General features: G+C 40.4%; 1 protein-coding gene across 1 annotated transcript; it reads left to right on the top strand.

Annotated features, from left to right (window-relative positions):
• The first annotated feature begins 1,251 nt into the window (after positions 1-1,251).
• LOC136936709 (calcium-activated chloride channel regulator 3A-1-like) lies at positions 1,252-11,302 on the top strand. Its single transcript, XM_067230333.1, has 15 exons — positions 1,252-1,383; positions 3,009-3,195; positions 4,201-4,335; positions 4,467-4,617; positions 4,709-4,814; positions 5,849-6,005; positions 6,238-6,465; positions 6,561-6,785; positions 6,873-7,050; positions 7,145-7,251; positions 7,346-7,564; positions 7,839-8,106; positions 9,028-9,192; positions 9,350-9,586; positions 9,892-11,302. The coding sequence occupies exons 2-15, from the start codon at positions 3,046-3,048 to the stop codon at positions 10,263-10,265; spliced, it is 2,700 nt and encodes an 899-aa protein (XP_067086434.1). The 5' UTR covers positions 1,252-1,383; positions 3,009-3,045; the 3' UTR covers positions 10,266-11,302.
• Positions 11,303-13,337: the final 2,035 nt, after the last annotated feature.

The following is a 13,337-nucleotide window of genomic DNA, read 5'->3' as shown; positions in this document are numbered from 1 at the left end:
ATTATGTTTCGGTAAAGCTTTATCCAGAGCGACTTCCAGTGAGTTCAGGGACATTCCCCAGAGGCAAGTACGGTGAAGTGCCTTACCCAATGACACAACGTCATTTGGCACGGCCGGGAATCGGCCGGAATTGAACCGGCAACCTTCTGATTGGTAGCCCGATTCCCTAACCGCTGTGAAGATGGCAGCAAGGAGAGCTACGAGCTCAAATGGAAGTGACTTTTTATGGAACTAAGATGCATTGTGTCGTCTGTCATATGTTCCCGTCTAAAGCAGACAAAAGTGGATCTTTTTACACAGGCACCGACAATTTTCAAAAACAATCCCTGACCAGCCATGCTAATAGCATTAGCAGCCAGCACTTGGTTTGCGTGACAGCTAAGCGGGTGGTTGACAATCCATCTTCCGGGCCGTTGACAATGCTGGTCAGGAATTTAAATGCCCGTCGTGTTATTGCACGACTTATAACAATGGCATATCACGTAATTAAGACGGACCAGCCGTTCGCCTCGTTCCCCCGGGCTTTTGAACTGCAGCAGAAGAATAGTGTCAACTTGGGTACTCAGTATCATACTGATGAAATGCTATGGAAGCTTTTATATATTAGCATTGAGGGACCAGAGGTTTCACAGTTTCAGCCAGACAGAGTTGTGCAGAGATGGCTGTCAACAGGGGAGAGAGCATGTCATGTTTGAGGTTAAAAGTAAATTGTTTTGCTGACTATTACCTTTGTATTTTTTATCACTAGAAATGTGATTTCATTTTTGTTCTTTTTATCTATACGATGTGTTTAAAAATGGTTAGACATGTTAACAGAATCTTTGGTCTTTGGTTTTACATTTACATTTAGTCATTTAGCAGACGCTCTTATCCAGAGCGACTTACAGTAAGTACAGGGACATTCCCCCGGGGCAAGTAGGGTGAAGTGCCTTGCCCAAGGACACAACGTCAGTTAGCATGACCGGGAATCGAACTGGCAACCTTCGGATTAGTAGCCCGACTCCCTCACCGCTCAGCCAACTGACTCCCTGTTTTGTTGTAACAATGATACATTTCAACTTTTGGAGGGGGGGCAGTAAAAATAGTCATGGGGCCAGTAAGTTCCACTGGGCCAGTGGCAATGATTGAGCCCTGTGTGGTATGGTAGCTGCTCTGTTGCGGACTGGAAAACACTTCAGAGTTTTCCAGCCCCCCCCGGGAACCCCCCCCCGGTGCGAAGTTTACCACTGCCGCCACCCTCCCGCCGCCTCTGCCAAGTACACGGAACGAATGGCACGAACACAATCACAATAGCTTTTGTTTTCTGCCAGCTAAGGGCAGACACCAAAACCGCCCCTGCTATACTTTCACTTTCACTAACTTGTTCGTTTGTATTTTTTACAGGTAAGCGGACGGTATTTAATACTTTACTGCGGTACGCTAGACCTATTATGTTTCGGTAGAGCTTTAGTTTGTCCCGGAGACGTTAAGAAATGTTGGATATGACTGTGATTAATAGTGTGTGAATACCTCGCACCTGGAATTACGGTCCCTAATAATCCCTAATAATTCCGGTAAAAGCAAGTGAATTTCAGTTCGACATCAAGTGAGAGAAATAGAAGCAGATTAGAAGCGCATATCGTTGAAAAGTGTGAGGCAACCCTGGTCCTCGAGAGCCGCTGTCCTGCATGTTTTAGATGTTTCCCTGCTCCAGCACACCTGATTCAAACGAATGGTCGTTACCCGGCTTCCACAGAGCTTGATAACAACCCATTCATTAGCAGCACGTGTTAACAAGCCTGTGATCACCCCGCGATAGACAATACCTCTACCTCATAGTGTAATCCTTGGGTCCGTGTACCTTGTGGCCATTGGTTTTTCTATTTTGCAACCCGTGTTGACAAACGCAAAATAGGGCCGTAATATCGTTTTGTCACTTTAGTAAGTCGAACACACATTTAAGTATAACGGCTTGTTTTTGGTTGTTTTGTTTTATTTTGGAATAACGGAATAACCATATAACAAAAATGGTATTACGAGCCATTTACTCGTTTGTTTGATTATTCCATATCCTTTATGCTGGTATCTGCAAAAAATGAAAAATAGCCTCGTAATATCGTTCTGTCCATTTTGGATGTCAGAACCAGATTATGGGGAAAGGCTTGGTTTCCGTTGTTTTGTTTCATTTTGGAATTACGGAATATCCATATAACACAAACGGTATAACGAGCCATTTACTCATTTGTTTGATCGGCCGTAGAGAGAGGGGGAGAAATGTGAAACTATTGGGGGTGTTATTACTTGCGAACACCAGAGGGCAGCAACGACTAGCTTTAAAAAAAAATGTTTCTGTGATCTGCAGGCCTACAATCTGGTTATTTCATTATTCCAAAAAAAACGAAACAACCAAAAACAAACCGTTATACTTAAATGTGTTTTCGATTTACTAAAGTGACAAAACGATATTACGGCCCTATTTTGCGTTTGTCAACACGGGTTGCAAATTAGAAAAACCAATGGCCACAAGGTACACGGACCTCCTTGGTTCAGACTCAGTCCTAAATTGTTTTTATTTTTTATTTTGCGGTGACAATAATTTGGGAGAAACACAATAAACAGACGTTGAGTTAAATAAGTTAGTGAGATAAGGTCTGTTCACAATCATAATTCATTGAGTTTCAAACTGTGATTAAAATAAGGAATACGCTAGTGATAAAAAGAGTAATAAGATAAGTTCATGTGATAATCAGTGCTGGAGTAATGTGGATGTACTGAAATGTTATTTTCATGGTTATGCATATATTCTGTGCATTACTCCCCTGTGTTCCCAGGACAGGGAACACGCTACGGGGTGTGTTCCTGTTCTAACTTGTGCTTTTTCTTTATTGACATTCCTTACAGCCCAGGAGTGGGATTCACTGTATTCTTGAAAGTCTAACAATTACATCAATATAGCTCACTTCCATACTGGAAAACCTCTCCTCTCCTGATACGTGTACCTCTTTCTATCTTTGTGAATCATTCACTAGAAATCTCAGATAACATACCACTCGGACTACTTGAACCATGACCTCAAAAGTGGTAGTTGTGCTCGTAATGTTATACCTGTCAGGATTTACCTGTGGGATCCGACTTGATGGCAATGGGTACACAGATATTCTAATAGCTATCAACCCTGCTGTGACTGAAGATCCTTTGCTCCTTGAACGAATCAAGGTAAGATGGAAATGAATATTCTATAATATAAACATTACAAAATAAATGTATTTTAGCCTGGATCTACTTTAAGTGTAAGGATGGGTGTCACCTTCCCCACCTCTCATATGCTAAAATCTGGAGTTGCTGGACATAGTCTCTGCTTGATGGGTCTCACACCTCATTGTGGAACCTATTGTTGCATTGCTAGTCATATGCTGATAAGTAAGTTAAGATGTGGTCTGATTGGTTGTTCAGGGAAGTGAAGCATTGTTCTATGGATTCTTCATATCCTGAGGGCTTCTCAGCTCTGGCTTGTCCTACTCATTCTCCTTGCTCACCTCTTACCAGTGGCGAAAATCTGCTATCAACTTTGGGGGGGACAATTATATGACATTTTCTCAAGAGCAATTCCTGAGGGACACACCAAAACTACTGCTGTAACACATAGCACAGTGAAATGCGCCATTGTGTCCATAATCAGCTAAGCGCTTTCGTTGCGTATAATTAATATTATTGAAATTACATATTTATGTTTACAGTGATTTAGTGGGGGGGACATCATATTTTTCCCAGGATGGGGGGGTCGTGTCCCCCCTGTCCCCCCCGGGATTTCCGCCTATGCCTCTTACTCTCTCTCTGTCTCTGATAAACAATAATCAAGGTAGAGTAGGTAAGATTTAAAACCTTCACTTTGTAGCATGTTTCCCTTGTAATTGATTTCATTCATTTGCAATGTTATTAAATCAACGTTTAATTTTAACCTTACTTTGACAATCCCTGCTATGATTTAACCCATAGTAAAATAATGCCAGTTTCATTGGTATTGGCATTATTTGCTTAATGGTAATACACTGTTCAGTTTTCCATCTTCCTTCAAACATAAGGGAATTCGTTCTGGTTGTTTGGACAATGTTAAACCCCCTACATAAGAGTGGATATAAGTTGAATCCCTTGACTTTGGCATGACATACTGTGGACCACTAAGTCGCTGGCCCTGATATAACTATTCATTCATTCTTTTAGGAAATGGTGTCTGACGCCTCCTCGTATTTATTTCAAGTGATGAACAACAAATTGTACTTCAAGGATGTGACGATATTAGTACCCCCAAAGTGGACAGGAAAGTATTCCAGAGCAAATACTGAAACATATGAAAAGGTAAAATGTCAGTTTTTATTACACTGTGAAATATTTAATCATCACATAAATCATGGATAATGAACAAGTCTGTGTGCTTTGTGTTTATATTATTCTCTCTGTATTAATTCTCAAAGTACTTTTACTTAAAGGCCAACATCAAAATAGATGAGCCAACCAATTTAAATGGAAATGATCCTTACACTATTCACTATGGGGAATGTGGGACTGAGGGTCGCTATATTCGTCTGACTCCTGATTTCCTGAAACGTGATGAATTAATTCAATTCTATGGACCCAGAGGTACTGTAAGCATTTCCTTCAGTGATTGAATCGTATTGTATTGTATATTAAACATTATGAAAGATAGTTAACCTTTAACTGGTATTCGTAGGTAGGGTCCTTGTACATGAATGGGCACATCTAAGATGGGGTGTTTATGATGAATATGATGAGAGAAACCCCTTCTATACAGACAATGGAAAACTGGAGGCTACAAGGTAATTTACATTGTTTTTTTTTAAAGACAATTGCAATATTATGAATAGAAGACATACAAACTACAGTAAGGAATATGCATAAGCCACCTTACCTCAGTATCTGATTGCACTATGTTGACCACACATGCTGCTCATTCTTTATTCTTATTTTTATATATATTTTATTTTATATTTAAATTGTTTTATTCTTAGATTGTTTAGTTCTTAGAAATAGTTAAACTTTAGTATTTTTACTTAATTTAAGATTTGTATATGTTTAGTGTTTTGCATCCCTGCCACAGTAAATTCTGTGTTTGTATAACATACATGGCGAATAAACCGAATTCTGATTCTGAATTATTTGAATATTGATTATATCTATTTAGTTTACAGTTTAGTTTATTTAGTTTACCTAGCACATTTTAGCTAGAGTTTGAAAGGATTCAAAGATAAATATCCCACCACCTCCCTTCAAAGCCACTCCTTCAAAACACATGAATGTGCTGCCTGACTACTGCCTGGAGGTAGTTAGACAGACCAACAAAGTAGCCGGTCCAGTTCCGTCCGAATGCCGTCCAATCATTAGTGCCGGTTTGACCTTAATGATTGGTCGTGGTTATTACAGTCCTGTGACACCCACAGATATCGGGATTGATTTCATTTTGCTGTCAAACCTTTAGATATTTTGGTTGCTATCAGGGAGTCAGGTGGCTGAGCGGTTAGGGAAGCGGGATAGTAATCTGAAGGTTGCCAGTTCGATTCCTGGCCGTGCAAAATTACGTTGTGTCCTTGGGCAAGGCACCCTACTTGCCTCAGGTGGAATGTCTTTGTACTTACTGTAAGTCGCTCTGGATAAGAGCGTCTGCTAAATGACTAAATGTAAATGTATCAGGATGTGAAGTTTATTTCAGCAAATATGACAAAAAGTGCTTGTCAACATTGCCTACCCTGCCTTTAATGTTTTGACAAATGTCACGGTACATAATTTTCAATTTTTTACCTCTATTTAAAGCCCCAGACTACTTAATAAACAGTTTTCCACAATCAATTTCTAGATGTACTAAGAATATGACAGGAGAGTGGCGATCCATCCCCAGTGGAGCCATGTGCACACCGACCAATATCAACGGGAAGCCGTCCAACTGTTACTTCTTCCTGCATAAATCTCAAACGGCCAAAACATCCGTTATGTATCTTCAGAGTATTGACTCAGTGGGTACAATCTATCTGATGAATTACAATTCCAGGTTGTACGGTATATGAATGCTGTTTCTGATACCGCTGTTTGTATGTTCACTGATGTGTCTGTATTTTTCTTACTGCGTTCCTTACCGTAAAAAAATTATAGATTGAATCAAGACTGCATTGTAATTTATCTTTCTTATTTTAATTTGCAATAGACAGCTAATCTGTAGTATTTGGACATTATTTGTTGTCTGCCCAGGTAGTCGAATTCTGCAATAAAAAAAATCACAACACTAAGGCTCCAAACAATCAGAACAGGAAGTGTGGTGGCCGAAGTGTAGAGGAAGTTATATTTTCTTCCAGCGTGGACTCACAAAATATCCCTTCCAGTTCTTTACCATCACCCAGTCCAGAACCCACATTCTCAGTGGTGCAAAGACAACAAAGAGTAGTTTGTCTCGTTCTGGATGTTTCAGGAAGCATGGGGGTACAGTATGTTGACATTTTGTTACAGTAATTATGTTTTTATTGTGCAGATAAAAAAGTGATTTAAATGTATACACAAATGTTTTTTTTTCTTAGGGCCAGAGAATTGTAAGACAACGTCAAGCAGCCTCACTTTTCTTGAAGCAAATTATTGAAGACCAATCCTCTGCTGGGATTGTCACCTTTCACTCAACTGCCTCAGTTCTAAAACCACTGACCCTGATTGATAATTTGGAGACCAGAGAAAAGCTGGCTGATTCACTGCCCACCATCCCCACTGGTGGCACAGAAATATGTCAAGGTCTTTATAAAGGACTAGAGGTAATTAAACCAAATAAGAATTGATCAATTTAATGCAATATAATCTCTGACTAGATTGGATCAGTGAACATTTACTTTATATTTCAGGTTCTCAGAATGAATGGTGGGTTTTCAAATGGAAAAGAAATTATTTTCTTAACTGATGGAGAGTCTAATAATCCAATAAATTGTGTAAACAATGCCATCGCAAGTGGTGCTACAGTACACACAATTAGTTTAGGACCTGGTGGAGATCCACTTATGGAAGAGATGTCTGAAAAAACAGGTGAGGTATATAGCATGTCCATCCTTTTAATTGCACAATGGAGAAATTATTGATCATTTTGATGATCATTCCCTTTCTTCATTACAATTTGTAGGCGGTAAATTCTTCTATGCAGGAGATACTTTGAATTCCAATGAGCTTGTGGATGTCTTTGCCTCACTAACAACTTATGATGGAGATCCAACACAACAGACAATCCAGGTCAGATGACTGTAGTCGCCATGATGGTACGTAAACATTGATCTGCTTTTCATTTAGTACTCTGTTTTCACTATCTGCCATCTCTACCCAACAGCTTGAAAGCCTTGGATTTACTGTGAGTGGGTCTGGCTTGTTCAGTGGGACTGTGTCCATTGACAAGACAGTTGGCAACAACACAGCTTTTCTGATACTCTATGAACACAATCCACCACCAACCATCCTTATAGAAAGCCCCTCTGGACAGAAATATAATACATTTAAACCTGATCCTCAAGGAAAATCTCTCACCCTGAATATTCCAGGAACAGCAGAGGTGTGTGTTTACTTAAATTATTTAGCAATGTTCATGGAATATATTTGTACTTACAGACACGTACATGCAAATAATTTCAACAATTACTTCGACCTGTACAGACTTAATACAGTAAGTATTAGTTATGGTTGAGGTTGTGGTTAGTTATGGTTGTTTCAGATTTTTTGGGAAAAAACATATTTTTGCAAGGTGAAGGGTATCGCCAAAAGAATGCACTTTGTCACGTAACTAGTGCCGTGCCGTCTGTTACGTTTAATCTCCTATTCAATTCCAGAAAGGAAAATGGACGTACAACATTACCAACAAGGGACAAGCACAGACTATGTCAATAACAGTGACCAGTCGTGCGGTCAGTGCAGATGTGCCGCCTGTTACAGTGAAGACTCACATGAACCAACTGTCCAGTAACGGTGCCAAACCAATGGTGGTTTTTGCTGCGGTCAGCCAGAATGGACTTCCTGTCATACTGGCAGACGTGAGAGCTACTCTGGAGTCTGATGCTGGAGACAAACAAGAGCTGGATTTACTAGATAATGGAGCGGGTGAGTTAGAAAAGATCTACCTATCGCTTTTCTGTCCTTCGAAGCCCTACTTAGAAATTATAATATCCCAAGATCACACTTTTTCAGATATCTCCAAGACCGCAGTTTTGCCTCTAAACATTTCCCTACTTACCCCATGTCGCTGAATAAAGACTCAGCATGTGACCTATTAAATCTGAATCCCTGGAACAGGGGTCTAATCTCTAAGACGTATAATATAATACACAATAGTGATCCTCTAACACACAGTAAAATACGTGAAGCCTGGGAAATAGACCTGGAAATTGTAATCCTGGATGATGTCCGGGCTAAATGCATCTCCAGCATACACACCTCCTCTATATGTATAAGACATGGACTGATACAATTCAAGGTATTTCACAGAGTGCATTACTCCAATGACAGGGTAGCTAACATATACCCATCTATTCACCCTATCTGTCCCAGATGTGGAAACTCTGTGTCATTGGGTCACATGTCCTGGTCATGTCCCTCCCTAGTTGATTTCTGGTCCTCCATATTTGATTGCCTTGCACTCTATGCAACACATCCCTCCAACCCACTCACTGCTATATTTGGAGTCACACCTTCCAAAATACATACCACAAGTACACAAAAGAGAGCAATAGCATTCTGCAGTCTTATAACACATAGGTTACCGGTAATCATAATGAATTGGAAATCTAATAAATGCCCACCCTTCTGAAGATGGATCCAGGAGGTGCTATCTTTATTTCAGCTAGAAAATATTAGTCCTACTCTGACAGGCTCTGGTGACACATTCAATGGATTTTGGACTCCCTTCATTGAGTATGTGAAGGAGTTGAATCTCTAACTGATCATGTTATCATGGTATCTATGCACTCTCTCTAGAATGTTGTCATTCCTTTCATTATTGATCACACAAGTCATTTTTTTAAGGTGCCGATTCTTTCAGAAATGATGGCATCTATTCCAGATACTTTACGCGAATGAAAGGTGGGAAATACAACTTGAAAGTGAGAGTACAGAACGGATATGGAAAAGCTAGATTCTCCCTCAAGAGACGCAGTAGTGCCATGTACATACCTGGATATGTGGTTGATGGTATGGCTCCATTATACACATTACGTTTGGACACAATGGATTTGTGTGTGAATTCATGTGAAGGACTGTGTCCTCTTAAAATCTAAAGTCCTATGTTGCCAACAAAATCAAACGTATCATAGACCTGTGATTGATGGTCTATGTTGTTTGATGACAGGAAAGGTGGAGCTCAATCCACCAAAGCCCTCTGTTGGTGAGGAGGACCTAGTGGCAGATGTTGGCATCTTCAGCAGGACAGCCATAGGTGAGAGCTTCACTGTGAATCTGCCACCTGGTGTTCCTACTGCAACAAAATTCCCCCCCAACACCATCACAGACCTGAACGCAGAGTTGGTGAAGGACGGAGTCCTGCTCACCTGGACTGCACCTGGGGAAGACTTGGACCAGGGCACAGGTGAGAATTTACATTTACATTTAGTCATTTAGCAGACGCTCTTATCCAGAGCGACTTACAGTAAGTACAGGGACATTCCCCCGAGGCAAGTAGGGTGAAGTGCCTTGCCCAAGGACACAACGTCAGTTTGCATGACCGGGAATCGAACTGGCAACCTTCGGATTACTAGCCCGATTCTCTCACCGCTCAGCCACCTGACTCCCAATAAATGAATAAATGTGTACTCCCACAACATGGTTTCCGGACCATTTGCCTAAACAGAAGTGACTGTAAGTCACAAGTACCTGACGTGTATTTTTTCTCAGCGAGTGAATACGAGATCCGCTACAGTGAGGATCCTGATGTGCTCAGATCCAACTTCAGCAACGCTCATCCGATCAACTCATCTAACCTGCTACCAAGTGAATCTGGATCCTCAGAACAGCTCTCCTTCACTCCCACCCATGGAACGATGAGAAACGGCACCACTCTGTTCTTTGCAGTTAAAGCAGTTGACAAGGATATGCTTTCCTCTGAAACCTCCAACCTTGCTCAAGTGACCAAGGTCATTGGGTACATTGAAAACGTTGTCAACATCAACGCAATTGTCATATCCGTCACCATTTTGACCATAGTGGTTGGTTTGATTGCATGTGTAATCGTGACTAAACTAAAACTACAACAGAAGGCTGGATGGTAATGACTAATATTGTGCACTTTACAATGATTGAAAGTAACGAGCACTGTATAGAAAACTTAGAAAAGAAAGACCAATCATCACATATTATAAAATAGGAAGATTCTGTCTTGCAAGTTAATAAGCCCTGGAATATTGCAATTGAAAATGGGAAACTTGTGATTTCCAATATTTGTTGCTATTTTGTAAAAATGTAAGTTTATTTTCTGATTACACCACCAGTGTTCATTCACAAATATTGATTAATTCCTGAACAGACTTCCAACACCTTTAGTTGGACCTTTCTTCTGGCATTTCTTAGTCTCATTTTAAGTGGAATGATGGTCACGCGTATGTGCATGCACTGTAAGGCTTGAGCCATGCATAATGTTAAAATGGCTCAGATTATACAACCTAATGCTTTGAAACGATTTCCAATAGCTTTGCTACATCCGCAATGCAGCGCTTTTACACAGGCTAATTCAAAATGTGTGTAACCCTAACCCTAAACTTGGGGCGTGGCCACAAAACTTGTGTGGTTTACAACAAGGCCCTTTCCCATTCCTCAACCAGGATTTGTTGCAAGTCAGCCAACATGTTTGTGTTGGTCACTCTGGCAGGTACAGCACGTCCAAGCTGATCCCACTTGAAGCTCAAAACAAGAGTGAATACCAACAGAAGAATATTGCAGAGGATTTTGGCAAAAATAATTGGGCCGCTACCCAAACGGTTAGCTGTGTTGCTCATTCCACGAATGCACGATCCTTACAAGTTGTACCTCGTTGTAAAGGTGACTAATCAGGCTTTCCAATGATATAACATACAATACCAATTATTACAATCACTGAACCGTTTGGTAAACCTATATATTTTCATTTCAGCAATAAACAGTATATTGATTTTGAGAACTACAGAAATAAAATGTGTTTTTGTACGAACATATAAATTAACCACACATGATGAATAGTCGTTATTGCTACTTGATTTCAGCAAGGAATAGGAAGAGCTTGTGGACAAGGGATCCGTCAGAGAGGTGGGCATGAGAGAGGTCAACAGAGAGGTCAGAGAGGTGGGCATGGGCACCAACAGAGAGGTCAGAGAGGTGGGCATGGGCACCAACAGAGAGGTCAAAGAGGTGGGCATGGGCACCAACAGAGAGGTCAGAGAGGTGGGCATGGGGCCTCTAAATGTTATGTTTTGTTCTCATGTAGTTACATACTGTAATAGAAAGTATACCTATGTTACAATTATATCTGAAAAATAGTACTAAAAACTACGTAATTTGCCCAAATGATTGTAGACGATGTCTTCATTGATCCTTCACTTGATTACACATAGGATGGATATTTTGGAAATTATTATTTATTATGTAAATGTGAGTAATGTAAGTGTATTGCCTAATGTGAAACTGTGTAATCTGTCTTTTACATAGTACTGGAACATATTAATTTCAGAATCAGAATCAGAATGGGATTTATTCGCCATGACAGTTTGCACAGACAAGGAATTTGCTTTGGCAGGAAGGTGCATACAATAAACATATACCTAAAATTTAAATATGTGGACTATCTATACTAAGGGTACATAAACTAGCAGTACTAAGTGGGATTAGAATAGAATTAAATATACAATAAAATAAAATATAAGTTGCCGTAAATTACAATATAAAAATACAAATATTACAAAAAATACAAATGTACAAGATACCATTATTGTAATGCAGTGCAAAAAGCAATGTGTTTTAAGCAAGAAGTCATTAGAGTCAGTGTGGTCCCTTGGCCTTGTTGAAGAGGCCAACAGCGGAAGGGAAGAAACTGTTTTTGTGGCGTGAGGTATTGGTCCTGATGGACCGCAGCCTTCTGCCGGAGGGGAGTGACTGAAACAGGGAGTGTCCAGGGTGGGAGGAGTCGGCCACAATCTTCCTCGCTCGCCTCAGGGTCCTCGAGGTGTGCAGGTCCTCGAGGGTAGGCAGATTGCAGCCAATCACCTTCTCAGCAGTGCGGATGATACGCTGCAGTCTGCTCTTGTCCTTGGCAGTGGCAGCAGCGTACCAGACGGTGATGGAGGAGGTGAGGATGGACTCAATGATGGCTGAGTAGAAGTGCACCATCATTGTCTTTGGCAGGTTGAACTGGCTGTGTTCTTCCTGAAGTCCACAACCGTCTCCACTGTCTTAGAGTTTTTTTTATTCGCTTTGGTACTATTCTCACAAGTATGTGGTAAAACCTCACAACTGTTAGTACAAAACTCAAAGCAGATCATCAAAAAGTCTGTTTTTTCAAACATGTAATCACATGTTCAATTGACAAAGTACAATGCACAAAATTACACAATCACTTTTTCACCACACCTAATCAGTGTTTCATCAAAGAAATATCTTTCATATGAAGTAATTGTCTTTCACAATGCAATGCTCACAATACTTTTGATATGCTTCTCATCTAATTTGCGTAAATACATTTGACCAAAACTTAAGTAAGATCAGTTGGATTACGTGTTGGTCAAATGTATTTACGCAAATACGAAGCGAATAAAAAAAACTGTAATAACACATTATTCTGTGGTGTGGCTTACTTAAAACTCGTTTCCAGGTCCACTTTACAGGATCTTTAAGAAGATGGATTTGCCGTGTATGAGGCTGATTAGGCTCAGCTTAGCAGCACGTGTTAACAAGCCTGTGATCACCCCGCTATAGACCATACCTCTACCTCATAGTGTCATCCTTTCAGCCATTAAGTTTAGAAGAGGATATCATGTGTATCTGTAGCCATTGGTTCAGAATCAGTGTGAATAATTGGGGAGAAACACAGTAAATAGATGTTGAGTTTACATTTAGTAATTTAGCAGACGCTCTTATCCAGAGCGACTTACAGTAAACACAGGGACATTCCCCCGGAGGCAAGTAGGGCCCAAGGACAAACGTAATTTTGCACGGCTGGGAATCGAACCATTTTTTATACGTGATGAAACAAATGCTGACATGGCTGAAGAGATGGTATCAATAAATAACATACAGGATGAGTTCCAGGGAAAACGCTACGGGACATGTTCCTGTTCTAACTTGTAACATTTCTTTGCTAGTCCTTACAGATATGT

The sequence above is a fragment of the Osmerus mordax genome, chromosome 27, assembly GCF_038355195.1.
Source record: "Osmerus mordax isolate fOsmMor3 chromosome 27, fOsmMor3.pri, whole genome shotgun sequence".
Classification (NCBI taxonomy): Eukaryota; Metazoa; Chordata; class Actinopteri; order Osmeriformes; family Osmeridae; genus Osmerus; species Osmerus mordax.
Note: the sequence above shows the minus strand (reverse complement) of the source record. Positions and strands in the feature narration are given on the sequence as shown.